Source organism: Oreochromis aureus, linkage group 20 (genome assembly GCF_013358895.1).
Source record: "Oreochromis aureus strain Israel breed Guangdong linkage group 20, ZZ_aureus, whole genome shotgun sequence".
Classification (NCBI taxonomy): domain Eukaryota; kingdom Metazoa; phylum Chordata; class Actinopteri; order Cichliformes; family Cichlidae; genus Oreochromis; species Oreochromis aureus.
The window spans coordinates 13982559-14005214 of NC_052961.1; the positions used below are offsets into that span (position 1 = coordinate 13982559).

General features: G+C 41.7%; 1 protein-coding gene across 1 annotated transcript; it reads right to left on the minus strand.

The window, feature by feature from the left end:
- Positions 1–673: 673 nt before the first annotated feature.
- On the minus strand, positions 674–21985 carry bmp7b (bone morphogenetic protein 7b). Its single transcript, XM_031753740.2, has 7 exons — positions 21267–21985; positions 7437–7629; positions 5945–6093; positions 3425–3628; positions 2274–2350; positions 1826–1936; positions 674–1621 (listed from the first exon to the last, which is right to left on the minus strand). Exons 1-7 carry the CDS (start codon positions 21664–21666, stop codon positions 1472–1474), a joined length of 1284 nt encoding a protein of 427 aa, XP_031609600.1. The 5' UTR covers positions 21667–21985; the 3' UTR covers positions 674–1471.
- Positions 21986–22656: the final 671 nt, after the last annotated feature.

Genomic DNA, 22656 nt, shown 5'->3' on the forward strand with positions numbered 1-22656 from the left:
TTCCACTCAGTTGTTTTCAGTTTTCCTCCACTCATTCAGGTGTGCAGGGAACTGCACATAACGTAACTTTTTATTTGTTTTCATCAGCCCTTTCAGTAAAAGTTCTCAATATACTGTAAGAGCTCCAATGCTTTGGAAACAGAAACTGCTGTGTAGTTAACTGAACAGCTGTCCTAATGAATCCGAATCTGAAATCTGAAAACAAAAGCTCATGTCACGGATCGCATCGTTTAAATGTAAAAGTCGGTGCAGCGTGCTCGACACGGATGCGCACAAGCGTCCTGCATTTTCCCCAAATCTGCTGTCAGCAACCACTGCAAAATATTTACACGGAAACCCAGCGTGCTTTGTATTTGACTGCATGTGGGAGCATCAACACACACTCGCCGACAGAAAACAACCCACATCCACCTCATATACGTAAACCACAGACACAGGCATGCAAACCCACACACACGTAGTAACTAAGCCTGAGAAGTTCTTCGTTTGCTTTTGAATGTGGAAAAAACTTGTTACAGATCTCAGGTCAGCAGGTGAAGGGTGAGGCTCCAATCCGAGCAAATATTTGTGCAGGAACGTGTAAGACAGTTCAATACCAGCGTGTGTCCTCCTCAGACTTGGACACAGTTCTGCTCTCCGTCCAGATTAAACAATAAATCTCAAAGTGGCTTTGTTGCTTTTCTCCTGTTTATTGTTGTACCAGTTCAGCAGTAAAACATAGTCGAGACATTGGAGCACATGGTTACTTAGCCGGCTCTCAATAAATAGACCTTTTAAATATGACAGATTGTATTACAGCAGAAAAATATAAACCTGAAAATGTCGAGCACACAGAACAAGATGCTTCGTACAAAGATCCCACTCTCTTCCCCCCCATCTCTCTGACAGCTCAGCTGATTGTTGTTACAAAATAAATGTGTCATGCTTCTGAGGCAGAGCGCGGTGTGCCGTATTTGAACTCAATGCTAATGCCAAAAGTAGTTTTCTTTTCATTTCTTCAGAGTTTGTGTGCACTCATACTGACAAAGGAAGTAGGCAGCTTTACATAAAGGAAAAAAAAAACACAAATCCAAGTGACAGAAAATAAATACACTTGCTTTGTTTTTGAAAAAACAAAATATTTACATGGTATTGTACATAGAAGAAAAATACAGATTCATCCTCCCTCGCTCAGTAAAAGTATAAACTACAATAATTAGAATAATTACTGAAATAAACAAAAGATTGTTGGGTGTGAATGAATATACATTACAATCACTGTTTTAAATGTATCGTATACACAGTAGAAAGCACAAACATGAGTGTGTGTGTTTATCTGTTCATTTGAGAATGACAGAGAGTCTTTTAAAAAAAAAAGCACATAGTATATTTTGTAACCAACTCTCAACATGTTTAAATTACAGCAAGGGGGAAGCCCTTTTTTCCCAAGAGTGTGTGCGTACGCATGTGTCCATGCGAGGATGGTGATGGTCTAGTGGCAGCCACAAGCTCTGACCACCATGTTGCGGTATTTCTTGAGAATGACGTTCGAGCTGTCATCAAAGTAGAGCACAGAGATGGCGTTGAGCTGCGTGGGGGCACAGCAGGGTTTAGGAACTGTCTCTGGGTTAATGAAATGAACCTGGGAAGAGGAGGAGGAAAATAAGTTGTGAAGAAGAAGAAAAAAAAAAAAGGTATTTGCGTGGATACGGCTGAAAATGATGCCCTTTTTGGATAATTAAACACAGTTGTTCCAACAGTGGCTACATTGTCTTGACATTTGATGAGATGATTAGACTCTTAACATGACTGCTGCATTTTTTCCCCTTGTTCTATGGTTACTCACAAGTGTTTGCACAATGGCATGGTTTGTGGCGTTCATGTAGGAGTTCAACGGGAAGGCACACTCTCCCTCGCAATAATATGCTGCATATCCTTCTGGAGCAATGATCCAGTCCTGTGAGTGGAGGAGAAATTCAGGTTTGTTTGGCTATACTGTTTTGATATGTTAGATATTTTCATCCTTTGTTTCTATAAAAGGCATACAGGAGTTTAATGTGTTTTCTGTTACCCTTCGGTATTGTCTTCATATGGCCTAATTATGCCATATCTTATACTATGTGTTGAGAGAACACAAATAAAGCAGTAACTTCATCTAACAAAGGTATTTCTGGGCTTTTATTGTGTCACTGATCAAGATTCTGGGATAGGAGCAGCAAACAGCAGTGTCTGATTTAGGCTTCTGTTGGGCCAAGCAATTCTGGCGACCGAAGAAAGAGGAATGGTTTCCGTACCTGCCACCCCAAGTCTCGGAAACTGACGTAGAGCTCATGCTTCTTGCATGCCTGCTTCTGATCAGTACTGCTGTTTTCTATAGAACAGGAAGAAAAATAGAGAGAGTTTATACTTCAGCACGAGTGCTTTTCAGCTAGATGAGTAACTATTTTCTGTCGTCAGACCCCAATTAGGCAGCAATGATAAAGAGCAGACCTAAACACGCCACCATGTTCTCATGCAAAACTTGTACAACGACTAAAAGAAACCACCTCCATCTAGAGCAGCAGTTTGGTTAATTGTTTCAAATGAATGGGCTATGCTGCGCAGAGGTCACTTTGCCGGGCTTTGAGTTTCCACTGGATGAAGCAGATGTGCACGCAGAGTAGCCGAGCCACATTTTCACAACTCTTGACTTTATTTATTCTCTCTCCCCTTTCTCCCGCTTATTTCAACATGTCTTTTTTTTCCCTTTTTACGCGGTCCATGTGTTGAAAAGAATAGTCTGTTTTCGATCAAATGGTATCTCTCGCTTCTTCTGGTGACCTCTGGGGCTCTGCGGTGCATTAGTTCCTGAAAGCGGTTCACATTGGAAATGATGATGAGCGACTGGTTCTCATCATCTAGTTAAAGACCAATGCTATTCAGAGTTCTAAACAGGCCCATTTAGCCCATGTGTCATGGCCCGGGTTGCCCCACAGCAAGCTGCAGATGTGTTCTTCCATAAAAGCCCGTGCTGCCTTACCTCCATGCAGGGAACTTGGCCCCAAGTACTCTGTAATGCTTGTGTAAATAAACAAAGACAGCAGAGGCATATTTGAAGCTCAGGCATTACAGTCTAATGTTTCAGTGCTTCACATAAACACAACCCTCTCACACCTTCAAAACAAAGGCCCTGAATATTCATCGCAGGAATCACATCCATTAAAGGGATGTACTTTTGCATTTCGGTACATGCACGTGCTCGTGTGTGTGTGTGTTAGCGCCTCAATGAGCATGCTGCATGAGTTGGCCCTTTTATTATGAAACTGTAGAGTACCAGTTATTTATTTCCCATTCCATGAATTCTTCACTAAGGATACAAAAGGCAAATGGATCTGGGGGTTATCCCAACATGCCAGAGTAAATCATAGCTGAATGTTTATAAAACACAAACACATTTTGTGTTTACCTGCAACATTGGCCACTCTAAGCGCCTCTTGGCTTTTTGCCCCTTTCGAGCGGCTGGGGTTACGCTGTTTGCCCCCTCCTGTAGCTGAGCGGATGCTTCGCAGGTGCACCTCAGTGGCTTTGAAGAAGGCCACCATGAAGGGCTGTTTATTCTGAGGCCCACTGCGACCAACCAGGCCTGCCGTACGAGGACTGATACTCTCTCCTGTAGGGGGTGATAGAGAGGACAGTGCAACAGGTGTTCAGACAGATCAGTGTGCAAATGAGAAAAGCTGAGCTCCTGAATTTAAATAAATATGTCCCTGCTTAGTGTGGTTGTTTTTAAGTTTTTATTTGCATGTAAACTGCTCTTACTGAAACCACTTTCGCTGCATTTGGTTTTACACATCTGACTTTCTTCTCTGAATTCCTCTCCCTTCTCCACCTCTGAAATAGCAAGAACAAATGCAGCGCTGAACATCAAAGCCTCCCTTCTTGTGTTTGCGTGGGTGTGTTTGTGCTTGCGGGTGTACAGGCACTCCAGTAGTGTCTATCTGGTTCCCGCACGGAAGAATGTGTGTCTGATCACTGTTCAGTGGTAAATCAAGGCTTCTGGTCGCTGCTGGCGACGAGAAGTCGCAGGAGCCTGTCTGTACACGCTCATCCATAACCCTTCATACCTGATCCAACACACAAACACACACTCATAGATATGGCCTCACCAGCACACCCACTGCACGCCTCGAAGGCTACATAGTGTCTGTTTTCCTCGCCTAACATGTAACATCCTGCCATCCTTTGATGGATGATATTCTCAAACACTCCCTGCTGACTGTTTGTTGATAAAGTTTTTCGCTGACAAACATTTAAGGCTCTCGATGACAAACTCCTGCTGAGATGTTATCCTTTGGTTAGCACACTGTATTTTCCGCATGTCTGCTAATGATGCTGAGGGTATGGCGGATGATAGTGGTGATGAATGATGAGAAGCAGGATTTGATTTATCTTTTTAGCACAAGGAAGAAATCATCTGACTGTAACCTTTACAGCGATGATGGAGGCTTTTATCTGTTGCAATACAATACCGACCTTCATTTGTGTTTAACATCTAACCTTAATCATCTGCACAGTACTATGATTCATGCTGTTTATTCATTGTTATTTTGTAACGCTTACCCTTAAATATAACAGAAACTCTTTTGCATTAGAAACCTGGATTCTGAAGACATTTTAAGGTGCACCCTCTTCTGCTGTAGTAGTTCATCTGCTTCAAGGTTTGATGTGTTTATGTGTTCAGAGCTGTTCTTCTGCATACTTTGGTTGTATTGAGCTGTTATTTACTGTTACCTCTGACATCTGACATAAAAAAGGTATTTTCTCATTCTCTGTAAACTGTAGAGGTGGTTGTGTGGGGAAAATTCCAGTAGCTCAAAGGTTTCTGAAACACTCACACCAGCCTGTCTGGCACAAATGACGTGCCATGTTCAAAGTCACTTAAATCACCTTTCTTCTCCCTTCTGATACTTGATTTGAATTTCCATTGACCCATGGAAATTCTGATACATGCCTAAATGCACTGAGCTGCTGCCATGTGATTGGCTAAGTAGACATTTGCATTAATGACCAGATAAATGAAAAAAGTGAACGTACATCTAACCCTTGCAAATCTTACAGTTTGTATATACAGAGTCTATAAGTATCTTTTATATTTTTTTATTGGCTAGCCTCTGTACCTTTGTTCATGTCCTTTTCTGTAGCAATTTGTGAGTAGCAGCTACAAGTACACTAGCTCAGTTACCTGGCACATAGCCACGAGACAGTTAATATAGTTACAATGAAAATATTTTTTCCTGCCCATAAAAAAAAACACACTGTTGTGATTTGAACACCCTTTCCTTGAGCACCCGTGGACCACTTAAAGTGGTCCTGATACATGTCAGAACAGGCACGTATCAGGACTGATGGCTTCCACTGAGCTGAATCTCTTTCTTTGTGTTAAATCAGTGACCCTTGAACTCATTTTTCTTCCTAGAAAATTAAAACAGATAAACTCTTCTTTCTGAACTCAGCTTTTTCACTCCATTTTATGGTGACTGATAATGATTCATGCCACAGTTCATACTATTTGCAGTTTTTTGTTCTTCCTCAGTCACCTCAGGACTTTACAGTAAAACTCTGAGTTGAGATTCTGACTCAGGAAAACTAATTCATGACATCCTGTGAATGTCTCAAAAAAACCCTTAGACCGCTGTGTAGTGTCTCAGTCATAGCCAGGGACGGAAGTCTCCTTACCAGTAATGACTGGGTCAGTATGACACAAAAGTTCAATATTAGCTCTTTGCGCAATTTTGAGTTTCATAGTGAACAGAACAGGACTTCCGGGGAATGATCCAAATGTAGCAGGAGCACTGGAAGCAGTCCACAAGTGCACAAGGAAAAAGCTGCCAAATTTAAAGCTGGACAGGTTTTTGCTCTTTATGAGTCAAGTCACTAAACATTTTGATCACACTCTGTGTATTTCTGTGACATTCATTGCCCTGACCATTTGTGCTCTCCAGAGCCAGCTGTAGACCCAGATTTCTGCCAGGGTTCAGGACCCAGTGGTTACTGGTGGCTGTTACATCAAACACCAACCAGCCCTCCTCCGCTGCCCAGATCACTCTCGAGTCCAGCAGAAATAGGTCTGACTCCCTGAAAGGGACAAGAAAACTCATTTAAAATTAGATGTTGACATGCACTATTTTTTTTTTAAAGGTAGAGACAAGGTGACAGCGTGTAAAGCTAAGTGACCAAAGCAGAGCTGTTGAGTGGAGAGAGGGAGTGTGACAGAGTCAACCAAAGAGAGAGATGAAGCAAGACAGAGAGTAAGGCAAGGGAGGCGGGGAGGGCTCCAGCTGGTGAGGCCCAGGGGAACACTTCATTTTCTTAATTGACAATAATGGCTTTATAAACGACGGGTCCTTTCATACACTACACACGGTCCATCACTGGCTGGAATTTTGTGGGAGAGCCAAAAAGCCAAAGAGAGAAAGGGAGCAAAAAGTACAGCTGTGAGAGAGGACAAGAATGTGTGAAAAGAGAAACAGTGCATATCCAAGTCGGTCCTATTGTTCAGCAGTAAACTCTGACCCTTTCTGCCCTTTCACCATTGGAGACTAAAATCCCTTGTTCTTCATGTGGCCATTCATGTATCCCGACCTATTTTCTGACTGGGAAGATAGTGTGTCACAGAGCTCTGGTTCATTCATGTACCTGGGCCTGTCTTTGGCAAAGGGATAAATGACGGTGTTGTTCCCTTTGGATAATAGAAACCTTTAGGAGGGGCTGAAGATAGCTGGATATGGGCCGTTCCAGGGTTACATGTATAACTACTGGTAGGTGTATCAAAGCCTTCAAGATAAGTTGTTAAAACTTTAATTCATTTATAACTTTTAGGTCGTTTTTACATGTCTCAATCAAAAAAGCATAGATCTATGACATAAAATTATTGATGACTAGATTTGAATTTATTGAATTTGTTTTCTGGTTCTGGGCCTACCCCTTTGTTAACCTGTTACTTACTGGGACATTTGTATTTTTTTTTCCAGATCAGTCAAAGTGTTTGCTACAGGAAATACACATTACAACAAAAGGAAGCAGTTAATTTTTTTTCTTACTGATAAATAACTTCAGACTCAAAGTCTGTTCTTAGGAAGATGAGCGATTTGAACTAAATATTAACATATCATGATGGCATGTCAACTGACTTTGCCTTTTTTCCACTGGCAAGGACCCCACCCCAGTTATGATGAGACAATGACAGAGAATAGCAGTAAAGGCTGGGTAGGTAACCCTTGTATAAACTAGGAGGTGAGAACTAATACAAATAAAAGAAAAGGTGAGGCAAGGAAACAAGAATATACTAGCATGTAGGGAGAAGGCTCTTATAAATGTACAACCGGCAGGTTAGTAAGTGAGATGTGGTCCAGCCCCTGAAACTGTTTTTTCAGCATCCAACTAATCTTTTAAACACATAACCACGAACCGATGCTCACCTGTCTGAGTGTTCCTCCAACACCTGGTAGATGCTGATACGGAAGGTCTCATTATCATACCGTTCATGGATGAAGTCTTTATATATACGGAATTCGGCAGCAGTGACTGCCTCGCCCTCAGGGATTCGTGATAGATCGAATTTGAACTCTCGATGATGCCGCCGCACCGGTAGGAATTCTTTATCGTGCTCCACTGCAAAACATAAACATTAAAAAAAAACATGAAAAATGTATCTTTAAAGAGGCTGTATGTATTCAAAGAATGTTTCCCATTCACATGAGTTATGTTGCATTCCCCCCTTTAGCAGTGATACTAAATTTTTACAGGCAGACACAAAGGGCTAATGTGACTTTTTTATGAAACTTAAAAGCTTTTTGTGTGGTATTGAGTTGCATCTTCCAGGGAAACAAAACATATGCTTGCAAAGTAGGAAGACAACAAATGTCTTTTACTCTCAGACCTTCTACAATTCATTTTTCCTAAACCGTCCATCATCCTCAGTTATTAGCGAGGAGATGACATAGCTTGTCAGACTCTGGGTCAGCCCCAAATTAAACACATCTATAGCTATTCAATACACATGTTGGCTTATGATTGAAACATTCATGAGAACTAGCACTAAAAGCAATGCATCTGGCACACACTGAGCCGTGATAGAGAGATGCGGGCGGACTCTGACAGCTTTATGAGCCTCTTTCTTCCCCCTCTCTTCCCTTCATAGCCCCAGAGAGTCATCCAGTCTGCCCTTCATCTGGTTCTCATGAGTTGGAGCTTGATGTTCGGTGTACCCCTTCCCCACCCCTTGTTCTCTCTCATCCTCACATCCCAGCTTTCCAACCCCTCCTGTACCTCCCTGACCTTGCTCATCTCATGTCCCAGCAGGACATCCCAGGGGTCAGTGCCTTTCTTATCTCATCATCTCCTGAGGCACCCGCCACTTTTGTCTTTATTAGCTGATAGACAGGTCCCCCACCCATAAGTATGTATGCATATACACACAAATATAAAAGATGCACTCAAATAAATAAAAGGAAATAAATATACATTATTGAGTCAGGCTCAAGTGATACTGAAACGTTTTTTTTTTTTTTTTTTTTTTTTTTTTGCTTGTGTTTAATTTAAAAGAAAGAGGAGGGTCACAGGAAATGTCAGTGGATGCCATAGTTATAGGATTCGTCCTCATCTGTTGAGATATAAAATGGGATTGTGGGTGAAATGACACTTTCTTCTGATGACTTCTGTGTTAGATACATTTCCAACAGCTCATTTGGGGTCATATGTGTTGTTATAGGCTTAAACAGATCCCCTTTAAGTACATTACTTCATTACATTTTGGAGAAATTGATTTGTAGAACACAGGTACCACCTTGGTCAGTCACCTATAGTTAACAAAAGTTCAAATATAGGGTTAGGATTAAGTTTCTCACAAGAACTTTAGGCAGCTATTCCAGCCAACAAAGCAGAAAGGTGCCCAAAATCTTATACAAGTCACAAGTATGTTGGAAACATACACGAGTAGATAGACAGACAGACAGACAGATAGACAGACAGACAGACAGACAGACAGACAGACAGACAGACAGACAGACAGACAGACAGACAGACAGACAGACAGACAGACAGACAGATAGATAGATAGATAGATAGATAGATAGATAGATAGATAGATAGATAGATAGATAGATAGATAGATAGATAGATAGATAGTACAAGTACAAGGATCTCTTTCCTACATCCCCTTTCATTTCTATCTTTATTAAACCCTGTTGCTGAAGGACAACGTACAATGGCAGCACTGTGAGATGATTCGGTATAAGAAAGGATCTAATTACTCTTCAGTGAGGGGCAGCTTTAGACTCCCATTGTTCTCCATCTATGGGCACACACTGAACTGGTTTCAAAAGCTTTTTAAATTCAAGGTTTTGTGGATTTCACCACATGCTTTTATCAATTCAATACCAGTGGATCTAAGCAGTGCCACTTGTTTATTATCTCTTCTCATTCAGGCCATCAATCAGAGCCTTCATTGAGCTCCCACCCTGAAGTCAAATATTACAACATTATACTGTGTTTTGACAATACATGCATGCATACAAGCTGGCTTATACCTCTCCACCTGCAGGTCACCTCAAGCTCAGACTCTACTGCACACTGGATAATAGCACAGTGGTGGCTCATTTTTGGCCTCTGACCACTTAAAGCAAAGTCTGTCTGTTTGGGGCCTTTGTTGCATGCATATGCTTAAAAAAAAAATTAAAAATTCTGATCATTTGAGATTCAAAGACTCCTAGGTAACTCTAAATAAGTGTGGAAAAGAAATATATATTCTCTTTCATATTCCTACATCACTATCATGTATCATCTTCCAGGACCTTCTAGGACACATCCCCACACAACAGGACATGCCCGTAATATTACGAGGAATGCAACAAGTAAGGACTACCACTTTAATGTTATTTTTCCAGGAAACAATTACTTCTTGTTACTCATTTACCCTGGTACCTTCTCACACAATTTTAGAGCCTGCTTATTCTTCTACTGTCCCAGGGAACTCTCCCTCCTTCTGTAGCCCAGTGCAGGTGCAGTCCCTCTGGGGAGAAAGCCAGACCTGTTCTTGAGCCCCCCCTGAGCAGCCACCCCGCCCCTTTACTGTAAAAGCTCTTTATCTTTGCTTATGAGAGCAGTTGGATGCTGCTGCTGTAAAACTCCCACACTAAATATTTTCCTCTCACATCAAATGTCCACTCTTCAGTGCTGGTATTTGTGTAATTTGTGTAAAAAAAAAAAAAATAATGCAGTGTACAGAGTGCAGCTAAGGCCTCTGCCATAATTCTTCCGTTTTCTCTCTTTTAATTCTCTCCGAAGGAAGCAGTTGTCAGATGAGGGGACAAGGCACAGTTAAAGCCAAGTGAGTGCATTTATGACTTCCTCTGGGAGGAAGTGAGTAGCCTTCACCCCACCTGTGTCGCAAAAACACACACACCACAAACATGGCAAACACACCCTCTGATGCCATGTGAACCCTTCATTCAGAGTTTTTAAGGTCCAAATCGGAGTCCTTAACACGGACACACACACACACACACACAAACAGAAAAATAGTCCATTGCACACGCACAACTATCACAAAGTATTGCCTGTGAAGTGAACAGTCTTGTGCGTCACAGCACGGTAACACAATCATTATGGGTTTTTGTAATCCATAATTAGAGACGCAACAACACACAAATGCAAAGAGGCAAACACACACACATACACAAAAGCGCACAAACACTTACTCTTACACAGCGAGCTGCTTTTATCATTTGGTCTTAAGACGTCTGATTGCTTTTTCTAAAAACGCTGATGATGCATGGTTATCCCATATCATTTAACTAGAGCAGGCCACACACGTGCACAGCAGCACACATCACAGATATCAGAGGGACAGTGAGTCCTCCATCCTCTCGGTTTACCATGCACCTGGCAGCCAGAAGGTTTTTCATGAACACTGTATTAGCATCTTAGCCTGTGCTAAGCCAAAACCGCAATTCTTTCTCAAGAGAAGAATCAAATGTAAAAAGGATCATTGTGAACACATTTTTCAAATTATCAAAAAAACAAAAAAAATCCAACATGTCTTTGTGTTAAAACAGATATTGTGTGCATAGACAGACTCCTATAACATTTTTTTGAGATAGATTTACATGCGCCCCGCCCCAAGAAAAGGACAATATGTTATTTCAGCACTTTGTATAAAGCCACGGCTTTAATGTCACATACACCTTTCTGGTTGCATAAATAAATCAAACTGAAATAGTCCCCAGAAAGTGCACTTACTCACTAATTTACTTGTGTTAGACTAACATTTGAGTAAATTACTGCTCTGTGAAATCATAGGGCTCAAGGACTTTTATCCATTAGAAAAAAAAGGATTTAAAAAAGCCCACTCACATTTAAAACCTACATATTTAATAACAGCAAAAACAGACACGACTACTGTTGATTTACACTTCAATAACTTTTTTAACCATAAAATAACAATTTCAAAATGAGTAACTGGCACATTAACACATGTCAAAGAGAGTGACTCCCCTTTTCATTTCCACTCTGGCCCCAAATGCATTACGTAACTTTGCCTGATTGGACACAATTTTTCCACAAGAAGCATGCTGCTTAATGCTCAAAGGCACTATGTCACACACCACCAAATATGAGCTTTGTGACAGCTTGAAGAAGACCAAAGAGGACGCTGACCAAGAACTCTAAGCAGGGGGGGGGGAGTCTTGTGCAAGACGCAGGACAAGAGTAAATCTTTGGCTTGCTTTAAGTCTGAATAGTGAGAGCTTAGCACAATATGAGGCTGGATGCATGAACCTGGCACTCATGCAACTGAATTAGGAAGTAATATTAACTGGCTTACTAGGAGTATTTATTGACCATTAAAAATGGGTAACCCACATATGTCCATTAATAAGTCAAAGATTAATATACAAAAGTTGCTTTTCAACACAAATAAAGAGTTTAGCCTTGTCTGATTGTTAGTAGAATTACTCAAATATAATAAATAAATTTGCATGGAATTTGTTTTGCCAAAGATTTAGCAGTGATTGAATTTCATTCAGATCCTTTTTTGTTTGTTTGTTTTGTTCTTTGCAAAACAGGACATGTTGCATCATATTTCAACAAATAGTACATATGAAACTGAAGAAAATGTGGGAAATACCGTCTTGTTTTTGTTCTCAAGAAAGTATTATAAACTAATCTGGATCCAGATACATCTCTGGATCCGGGGACTGATCTCATGCATGATGTGGAGGGAATTTTCAGCCTGGGTGCAAATATGTACTCTCAGACCTCTCTTGTTATTATCATATTAGGGAGACAAACAGTATTACACAGGTCTAGAGTGTTTGTCCTCCCTTCTGTGTACTTGTGTCCTATTCTTTATGCTTATATATGAATAGCTGGGTTCTTCTCTTTCTTTTGTGGGAACTAAACCCAATAGATTTCGGGACATGTAAGCAGCAGCAGTAATGGTAGTCAGCTCCCAAGGGAGGCTGTAGCAAAAACATCTACAAAGTGAATAAATACCAAGCCAATGAAAAATTATATTAATTTTTAAGTGTTCTAGTGCTGCTAATCAGCACCAGATGTGATACATCTCACTAAACAGATGTGAAAAGAACTAAAAGAACAAATCTTTCTCTCATCGTGGAGACGGAGAAGTACCACACAGACCTGCACTTGCATGTACCACCGGGCCCTGCACCATTCATGCCCCTCTGTCTGTTCCCATAGGAGCTGCCACAGTTCCTTCTCCACATATTGTGTGTTAAGAGCAAGATAATGGAGACCAGAGAAGGGAAGGAATGACTAACTGGTGAATTAGTTTAGACATATAAGAGGCTCTGGCTTGCAGACAACACTGTGTCACACACTTGTGCGCTCAGAAGCAGTTGTGTCACGCTATAGTCACACCAGAGGCACGCAGCTCTAGTTTTATAGCTAGTAGCCAAGTCAGGTAATAGCAAGCGAAGAACTCCAATATCTCTTTTTTAAATACACACTCATATCTCACATTCATTCCCTCCCCACCCTTCTCTCTATTGCTCCTTGCATTCCTCTTCACAGTGGGCTGCCCGTGGTGCTGAGGTTAATACAGATGTTTCCCGCTGTCTGCAGGCCAAAGCAGCTGTGCAGAGAAACTTTATCTTTTCAGCGTCCAACAAGTCCCCTTAACTAAACCTCCACCATCACGTCTGGCCCAGTTTTTAGTATGTCCTACACACAGGGCCATATGATACCAAATTTCCCTGCCTATTCTCCTGAATCAACAGTATTGATTATCACCACTGGCCTCCTAGTATTAATTAACTTGTTGTTTTATGGTCCCAGAGGTGCTGCGTGGTATTTAGTCTCCAAACTCCTACTCTGCCCCTCATCTCCAGAGGTTTAGGCCTCCTGTGTTCCCAGACATAAAACATTTCAACACTTTCTCAAGTTCTTTTGTATGTTTTTCCACTCCCCATCTCTCTTTCACACACATCCACACACTTTCTCTGAATGCAAAACATAGCATTCCCTTCCTCTTCCCTTAATTTCTCCATGCTTTTCTATTAAACACACCAGAGAGAAGCAGAGAGATTTCCACCTTTCATCTATTCTTGAGTTGCTGAATTTGTTTGTCGCTGTCTTTCTTTATTACAGCTTCTTCCCCAGCTGTGTTTGAGGAGCCTTCTCACATGAGGGCCAGAATAAAGTCTGGCCTATAAAGTATGCGTTGAAGGCCAGTCTTTCCTCTTTGCATGCAGCCTGTCCTTGACACTGTGACTGTAACACATCTTTCTTCCTCCTCTAGATTTATGTAATCGCTTCTGTGTACACTCCCAGTGAATGAAAAAGCACATGCATATTTATCTACTTTCATGTGTACAAGTGTGGAGAGCAACGTATGCTCACTTTCCTGCTCAGAAGGAATGTTTCTGGAGCTAATTAGTGTTATTGAGTGCACGTTTTATTGCCTTCTGCTGGACAGGGAGTGAGCAGAAGCAAAGGAATGTAATAGCTAGTACAGATAGCCCTGCCTTCCTCTCAGGTAATTTCTCTTAATGTAATCCACAATTTGATGTATTGCACCAAGGTCTAGTGTGTAAATAAATACCACAAATGGAGACAATTAATCTCTTTTCTCATAAGCTTCAAACAGCTTTACAGAGTACACAGCTGACAAGATCAAGGAAGATTATGTTTTTTTCCCCAATGTCTTATCTAAGAAATTTACCTGTTGAACCCAGGAGTCCGAAATGATATCTGGATGTACATAACAGAACCTCTGTGCACTTGGCCAGGCTAAGGCACTCGCTGAGAGAGATGATGAAACAATCTGCGGGTGGGACGATGTGGCGAGTGGTCAAAAAGCCCAGATGTACTAAGCAGCGGGCGTTCTAGCTCTGCCTCAATGATAGACGGACCTCCTTCATTGCCAGGAATGCTGCACTCATTTTAGTGTTTCTAATAATTTTACTCGCCTTCCTTGCATATTTCTTTTGTCTTTCTGTGGCTCTAATTCTGCAGTAACTGAAATAATTTGCTTTTTGGCTAAAACCCCAATATGCATATTGAAATGCAAAAACCTGATCCACTGAATAAAAAAATATTTCCACACATTTTCCTACTTTTCTATCATCTGGGTTACTTTGGCCTTGCCTTATCAGTGCGCAGCTGCATCTGCACTCCCCTGCACTTCCATGACAGCAGGTACCAAACAGTGAAGCTGAGAGGGCAGATGGGGCGAGAGCAAAGTCAAAGATCCTGGGACCAATAGCTCTGTTGATGCAAAAACAAATGCACCGCTCTTTGCATGGTACTGAGGCACTGACAGGGCAGAGGGGAGAGAAAGCGAGAGAAGGAATGAAATGAAAGAAGAAACATGAACTGAGTAGAAAAGAGGATAAAGGTGGATCGCAAATAGATGCCACACATTTCATTCCTTATTCTCTTTCCTTGTGGGAACATCTTGTGCTTGAGAACTTTCATGTTGGAGCCGTGACGGGAGTGCGTACTCAAACACTATTTTAGAGCCACCTACCCTGCCCAGTCACCAGCTGCATTGTATAATGTGTGTTAGTTCTCCTAGCGGAAGATTGCGTTAGCGGAAGCCCATAATACTGACCAGATTCCTCACCAGGCTCCTACAGCCAAATCAAAGCTTGTAAAAGCCAAGCAACAACTGTACGCGAGTGGTTTTATGATAAGTGATGAAATATTGTGCCTGTGAAGCATGGAACATGAACTGGCTGTCACAGGTTTCTATTTCTTCAGGCAAGCAGCTGAGTTTCCCTTGAGTTTCCTCACAGCTATTTTATTTATTTTAAGAAGGAATGGGCTGTGATTACACCAAATAAACAACAAGCTGATAAAATCAGGGTGTCAATGTGCCCATCACGCGTGCGTAAGACACTGCACTGTGATGCAGGAGACAATTTTAAGAAGTTTCTCCTTCTGCCAACGTGAGTATTGTATGTGAATTTTCCTGAGGTCTATAATAAGGGGTGGCTTGGCTGGATGAGGAGGGTGTGGCTCCTGCGGTCACAAAATTAGAGAACATAAAAACAGGGGGATGAGGGGAAGAGTGGGGGAAACTGAATGGCTGCAATTCCACATCTCTGAGTTGTTTTATCCTATAGTTAATCCCTACAGTTTATCCCTGTCTTCCAGCACATTATATCAAAACAAAGACTGCCGTAGATTTAGGATGTGGCTGCTTTATAGTCACAGTCACCTTTCAATAATATTTAATTGCCTTTGACAAGGGAGCAAGCTGATGCAAGTTGCACGTTCCAATATTCAGAACCGTCACTGTCGAGCAGGTTCTTCAGATTCACTCCTTAGTTAATGAGTAGTTGAAAAATGAACTGTAATTTGATGTAGTGAGCAACATAAAAAGATTTCAGTTAACCTCTATCATACATCATACAGAAAAAAATCTCAATATAGGGTATTTCAAAGCCAAATTGAAGGAATCTTTTTTTAAAACTGGATTTGTTTGCTGTCTCATCTGTATTTTGATTAAAAAAAAAAAGATCAATATTACATCCATGGCAGAGCTAAATTAGTTTTGTACAAAGATTTGAAGCACAGGGCAGCATCTAGCCTGGCTACATCAAAATCTAACTACAAGCATCTCTGATGTTCACCAGCTGTTTTATTCATACATAAACAGAAATGTAAAAATGACAGCTTTAGGGTTTTAAGGAGGAGTTGTGTCAGATAGAGGATGACAGTATACAGTAAGCTACTGGAGTAATGAAGAAATAGCTTGGCAAATAAACCTCGGCAAAATGTTGCTTTTACGCTTCACTGTTTTCATTAATTAAACAAACAGGGTGTAATTAGTGCAAGTCTCAGCTGCCCTGCTGCTTCATGTTTCACAGCGAGCTATTGATCTTTTCACCCAACACTCCACTACAAAGTGATAAAGTGTGTTCACTGAACAGCCAAATTATTGCTTTAAAACAAAACCATCTGCATGGCTCTATACCAGCAGAAGCAAGTGAGAATGACTGTACCAAGAAAGTCCCAAAAATTTGATTCTGGTCGAATTGGGTCACAACGTTTTCAGTGGGAGAACACTCATCCAAGTGATTTCTTTGGCCTCTTTGGAGACTGACTTTATCACTTTGTAGTGCTTCAGCTTTTTGGGATTGCCTTACCTGGATGATTGAGCATGCATCAAGATACCAAGAAAGTCTCTGCAGTCAGTGTTTGTTCCAGGTTCTCACGTATTCTGTATAAATCTCTGATTCGTGATGTCCAGCGAAGCACGAGGTAGAACCCAGAAGTACGGTTTATGGGTGCAGAGGGCAAACATGTTTTATGGCTGCAGTGAGAGTAAGAGGTCAGCAAAGCTGCTGTTAGTATAATCTCAAACCTCTCCATGGCCTTCAAGCAAAAGACGTCTGGTTTGACCACAAGTCTTAAATGTAAAGACTCTTCTTCCTGTGGTTACTGTTTCTTCTTGTGTACTGGCTCAAAGGCATGTGTTCGTGACCGTGCGCACACTCCTGCTGTGGCAAGTTAATGATCGTTAAGTGTGAGTAAGTTATAGCATGAAACTTTGCTGACCCTTTCCCAGAGAGCCAGTGCTGTCAGACCCTACAGCAGTATAAATACATCACGCAGGCATGATGTCATCAGTAGCTGCCAGTGGGCAGGATGTTTCCTAACGTGGTAATCGCCCTACTGTGGATAGTCACTCTGTACCCAAGAGATCAAACTCTCTTTGCTCTTTGTAGGATAAACATCTTGAGCAAGCTACACTTCCCTTGCACTCCGCTTTTCATCACCAGTCTCCTTTTAGCACACGGAAACTATGACTTACTTGTTCCCGGTTCTGTGTTTAAAACACTGTTAGAGTGAGAGCAACTGAAAAATAAAGAAAAAGACAGATCATTACGGGGCATCAGTCAATTTGTATAATTTAGTGCAGTGTTCCAGTCTTGTTCGTTCAGCCCCTTTTGACTGACTACGCATATCTGGTTTTAGGTACCAGGTGTGTTATTAGAGTTAATGAGCTCTATAGGGATCTAAAGGAGGTGCAAATAGTGGTGGTTAACTCTAGGGAGAGTGGTGCCGGGGTGAGATACCCCCTGCAGAGTAGCGGAAGCGCTCAAAGCAGGACTGAGGGGTGTGAGGGTGCCGAACAGACACTTGGGCTAATGCGAGCCGTCAGATCTGTCCGCTGCCGCTCCGAAGCCTGAGGTGTCGCAGAAGTGTCTCAGATCCACAGGACCAGCATGAGAGAGCAAGAGAAGGTAGAGGAAAAGAAAATGCAATCAGAGAAAGGGAGGCCTTACAGGCAGACACAAAAAGGAGTTATAGCAACTTTTACCGAAACTTCAACTGTAAAACGGTAACAGCGCCATCTGTGGCTTCAAGTAGAAATTAAAGGATTGTTGAAGTAAACCAAGCTTACTTCAACAACAACAATTCAATTTTTTAAACAAAATGCCAATTCTACAGTGTTGGACCTTACACTGCCAGCTGAAAACATCCCACAGACGAACAAGTTGACAACTTTGCAAACACTGCCACAATTAAGAAGAATTATCTGTAAAGCCACAGTTTGATAGGGCGTTCAAGTCTTTATGGTTTTTGTAAAAACTTTAAAGGGATATAACTTGAGAACAACAAAATGTGAATGTGTAACTTTGATTACCCTCTTCAGTTGGACTTAATAGGCATGAAGCTGGGTGCCACAGGCAGGGTAGGACATTCAGGAACTAAACTCAGACATGCCAGAACTTTAAGAATTGCTGCCAATTAGAAAAACAAAGGATAAAATTGGTCTTAACTTGGAGTAATAACATGACACTACCATATCATCACCATATGAATCTGCTAAATGTAGCTTCCACTAAATGATTGCCTTAGTGTAGCACCGTGATTGACTCACAGCCCCATAAGAATACATTAATCCGTGATTGCATGAGAACAGGAAAAATAAGGGCGCTGTGACTAACACACCTCATGAAAACATCATGCAGTAAAAGACTATGCCCTCACCTCCCTCTTCACATGCACACACACACACACACACACACACACACACACACACACACACACACACACACACACACACACACAGCACAGGTGACGATGTTGCTTCTCTTTAAGTCATCCAGGATGCAAATAGCAGACAGCCAAGTCATGGCCCTTTCCTGTGGTTGGAGATGTGTAAATGGGCATTTCAGGTAAAATTCATTACTGTTACTTAGCTATGACAGCAGGGTGAGTGTGCTAATTTTCTGGTGTGCTACAACGGCATGTGCGGCACACACCCAGGACCTGGGTGAGCTGCGCTCCATGCAGCAGTATGCATTCTGAATGCATGCTGTAAGTCATTTACACAGCTGGCCTTTTAAACTGAAGTGACTCAGAGAGAGGACTTCCCTGGCCTGAGGTCTGTCCCAAAGCCCACACCCACCCTCGCTGGCTGCATTGGTCTCTGCATATACTCAAACAAGCTGACAACAAAGTGTATCAGCTCCGTTGAGTGGCAATCAGTAAGGAAGAGTGAGAGCTAGAACAATTCTTTTACATTCTATGGACTATTCTAGTAGCTCAGGGATCTTTGATTTTGATGGCAATTCTAAAATCAGATCCATTTTCCCATATTTGACCATAAATTTAAATGCAAACAGTGCATGAAAACAGGCCTCTCAGGAAGCAGCACCCAGGGTACAAAGTCTGACTAATGTACCTTGGCTCAGTAGCTATGGAGACATGCAGTTTTGAGGGACAATTTTTAAATAAAAGCTACACTCATTTTGCTCTCAGACAACCTAAATAAGAAAACAAAAACCACAACGAGCAAATGTGGAAAGGAAGGAATTTGGAGAGGAAATAGTCAATCCATTTGAAAGCCATCACTTTCTTCTCAGTGAATTCCCTCTCCCTCCCTCCCTTTCGTGTAAAGGGTAACGAAATTGCATATTATCTGCTGTTTTGAATAAAGCCACCAGGATGTCTATTTGATGGTATCACATGAGAGTACGGAACCAGCCTAACAATGGACCCTACTGATAGATCTAACACGTGGCAGATTAAATCATGAATGCGCTGTTTATATCCAAATGAGTGTCATTTGAGGGAAGACTAAATACGTGCTGTGAGGAAGACTCAACCTGAGCAGATGCCATTAGTGATTACATTAGCCACAAGATTTGTTTTTGTTAACATAGGAAATAAAAAAGTTCTCCCTGGCTGATGTAAGCCATCTTGCAAAATTTTTTTGCTAAAAAGACCTTTGCAAAGTAGACAGAGGAACTTTATCACTCTGCCAAAGGCTCCCTTCTTTCTTGCCATCTTAGTGCCGTCTTGGCCCTTGACTTTGCGAGGCCCTTGACTTGTGTCTTGAGTCTCTGTGGTCAGATCCATCTGTGTCACAGCCTGTCAAAAATAGTCACAATGCAGCAGCTCCCACAGTAATTACACAGTGCAGTGGAGGAGCCAGTGTCACCTCCCTCTCTCTTGCCAAGACACTCCAACAATGATCTTTCCAGGATTGAATGTAAATGTCTCACTGCTTGCAGAAAGTCAAGAAAAAAAAATGTATTGGCTTACAAAAACTGTAACCACCCGTATGCCTCCTACAGATTTGATTTATTTCTATGTCTGTCTGGTCCCAGATTGATATGTAAAAGCTACTCATCTGGAACATAAATGGAGCTGTTGCTGTGACTACATAATTTGTTAAGTAAATTGAATTATAATGATGCTTTTATCAATCCATAAATCTGATACCACATGCTAATGTTTTGACTATTTACACTTAACAACCTCTGACTGTTGCTGGCAGCAATAAAAAGTCCAGGAGTGTTCGATTTCAATAAACATATTTGATTAGATAAGCACATTGGACCAGGAAACAACATTCAACAAAGCAATTTAATTGATGTGAAGTATGTCCTACGCCACTGATATTTATTTTGTGAACAACTGAATCTAATTAAATCACACTGTGACTAAACTAACATCACTGGCTGGCATTATTTGTGATGTGAGGGATGTCTCCAGATTAGAGTTAAGGGAGGACCCAGTGCACTTTGAACTCATTCTGCTGTTGACTTACTCATTCTTTAGATAACACATGGCTGACAAGTTAGCTGCTGTCTGGTCCATCATCCACAGAACAGCACCTGAACATTAGCTGGTTGCACAGCTGTTTAACAGAGAAGGACACTGGAATGTGCCACTCCTGGTATTAGTTAGATAACTGCAGTATGTAAACGTGGTTATTGTGCTGGTCTCCTTTGTGTGGACACAGGTGTACCATCAGAAAAATACTTGTGCTGTTTCTTTACGTGAAGCGCTGTGAGAATATAAAATACCACCACAGTCATTCTGCTCTTCCACCTTTGACACTTACATATCATATGACTAAAAGCCTGATTTGTCCCCAAAACAATGTGTAAGATGTATCAAGCAGAGTGCAATATTAAAAGTACTAAATCTCCTTGTTAAAAAAAAAAAAGAACCCCGACGCGAATTAACATATGAAACTTCTCAACACTTATAATCGTCAAGCCAAAGATATCTGTCCTTAAAAAAGCTTTTTTTTTTCAAAGTCCTTGCTATGTGTTTGATAATTAATAGATAAAGACAGTCATATAATAGTACTACATTTTATTAATCAAATAAAAGACCTGGGTTATTATGACGCGCATAACAACGATTACATTGATAATATTTCAACGTGTTTATTATTCTCTACGGTCTTGTTTTTCTGGGAGGGGATTTATATAAAACTGAATTTGATGGGAGACTTAAGAAAATAAAGTGCCTACCTAAATTCACAAAGCTCATGACCATGTCTGCATCGTTTAAGAAGTTGTTGTCTTGCAGGCTGGCTATCGGTGGACCCTGTGTGGTGAAGACGGGTTTGTAAGGGTAGGAGTATCTGTCCTCGTCTCCGTCTGTAGACATGGCGTTGTACAAGTCCAGCATGAACATCGGGGCAGCATTGTGTTTTCCATGGAGGTGGGGTCGCGGCCGGTGCGGCAGTCCCAAGATCGACAGGATCTCCCGCTGCATCTCTCTGCGCTCCTGGCTCTTCAGCCGACGGTGGATGAAACTGGAGTGAAACTCGTTGTCCAACGTAAAGTTCGTAAAGGCAGTGTTTGCCAGGACGCAGTAGCTCCAAACCAAGAGCAAAACGGGAGCACGCTTATCCAAAATCTGTGCCATAATGCTCGCAGTGCGTAATTGCGCCCAATTCGGATCACCGAAACTCTAAAAAAAAAAAAAAAAAAAAATGGTTAGTAAACTTTTAGCAGCAGGCACTCTGTGTTTAATATCCAAAATCAGTTACGGTCCCTCATGTTGAGGGAAGTGCTGCCGAGTGAAACATCAACTTCACTTCAAAGTCCTTTTATTGACTGCTTTCCTGGACGCGTGGACCTCGGTCCTCATGCGCAACCTGTGGTCAAGCTCTACCAGCTGTAGTGCAGCCTGCAACTGCAGAGAGGAGGCTGCAAGCAGACAGGTTTCACTAGGAGAGACGAGAACAAGTTTTGAGGAGGCGCTGTTTGCAAAGAGGAGTAGAGAGAGAGAGAGAGAGAGAGAGAGAGAATGTTGTGGTTGCCTTATTGAGCAGAGCTAGCCTGGCTTTGTTGCCAGTAGGAGAACGCCTTGAGGCTACATGTGCAAATAAGAAAAGGATTAGGACTGGATTTGTATTATGACGCTTCAGTTTATTATACACCACATTTCGTCAATGCTTTCCACATTTCCTAGTAACTGTAGGCTCGTGATAATTCGCTAATGAGTGATGTTAAGACAGCCACAACAGACCGTTCATGGTGAGTGTACATATGGAAGGCTGATTTCATATCAGAGAGTTCTTATTTGACTTTGCAAGTGAATACTTCAGTACTGTAGGAGAGGTCGCAACATGTAGTTGCAGTCCTGCCATTACAATAGTTAATTGGCTGATCCGCAGGTGCACTCTCTGAATGCCTTGGGTCATGTGGCTCTGAGACTCTAAAGCCTGTTATCTTTTGATGTCAAAGAGGCTGTACTGCAGCCCCACAACTGCCATTTCACGCTGCATTTCTGAAGATATCCTAGTTTTCCATCCCCAGAGCTAGAGCAGGAAGTTTGTGACAAAAGCAGCAGTGCACAGGGCTCAGACTGCAAAGGAGGGGTGCAGATGTTCGGCAGCTGCTTCATTCCTCC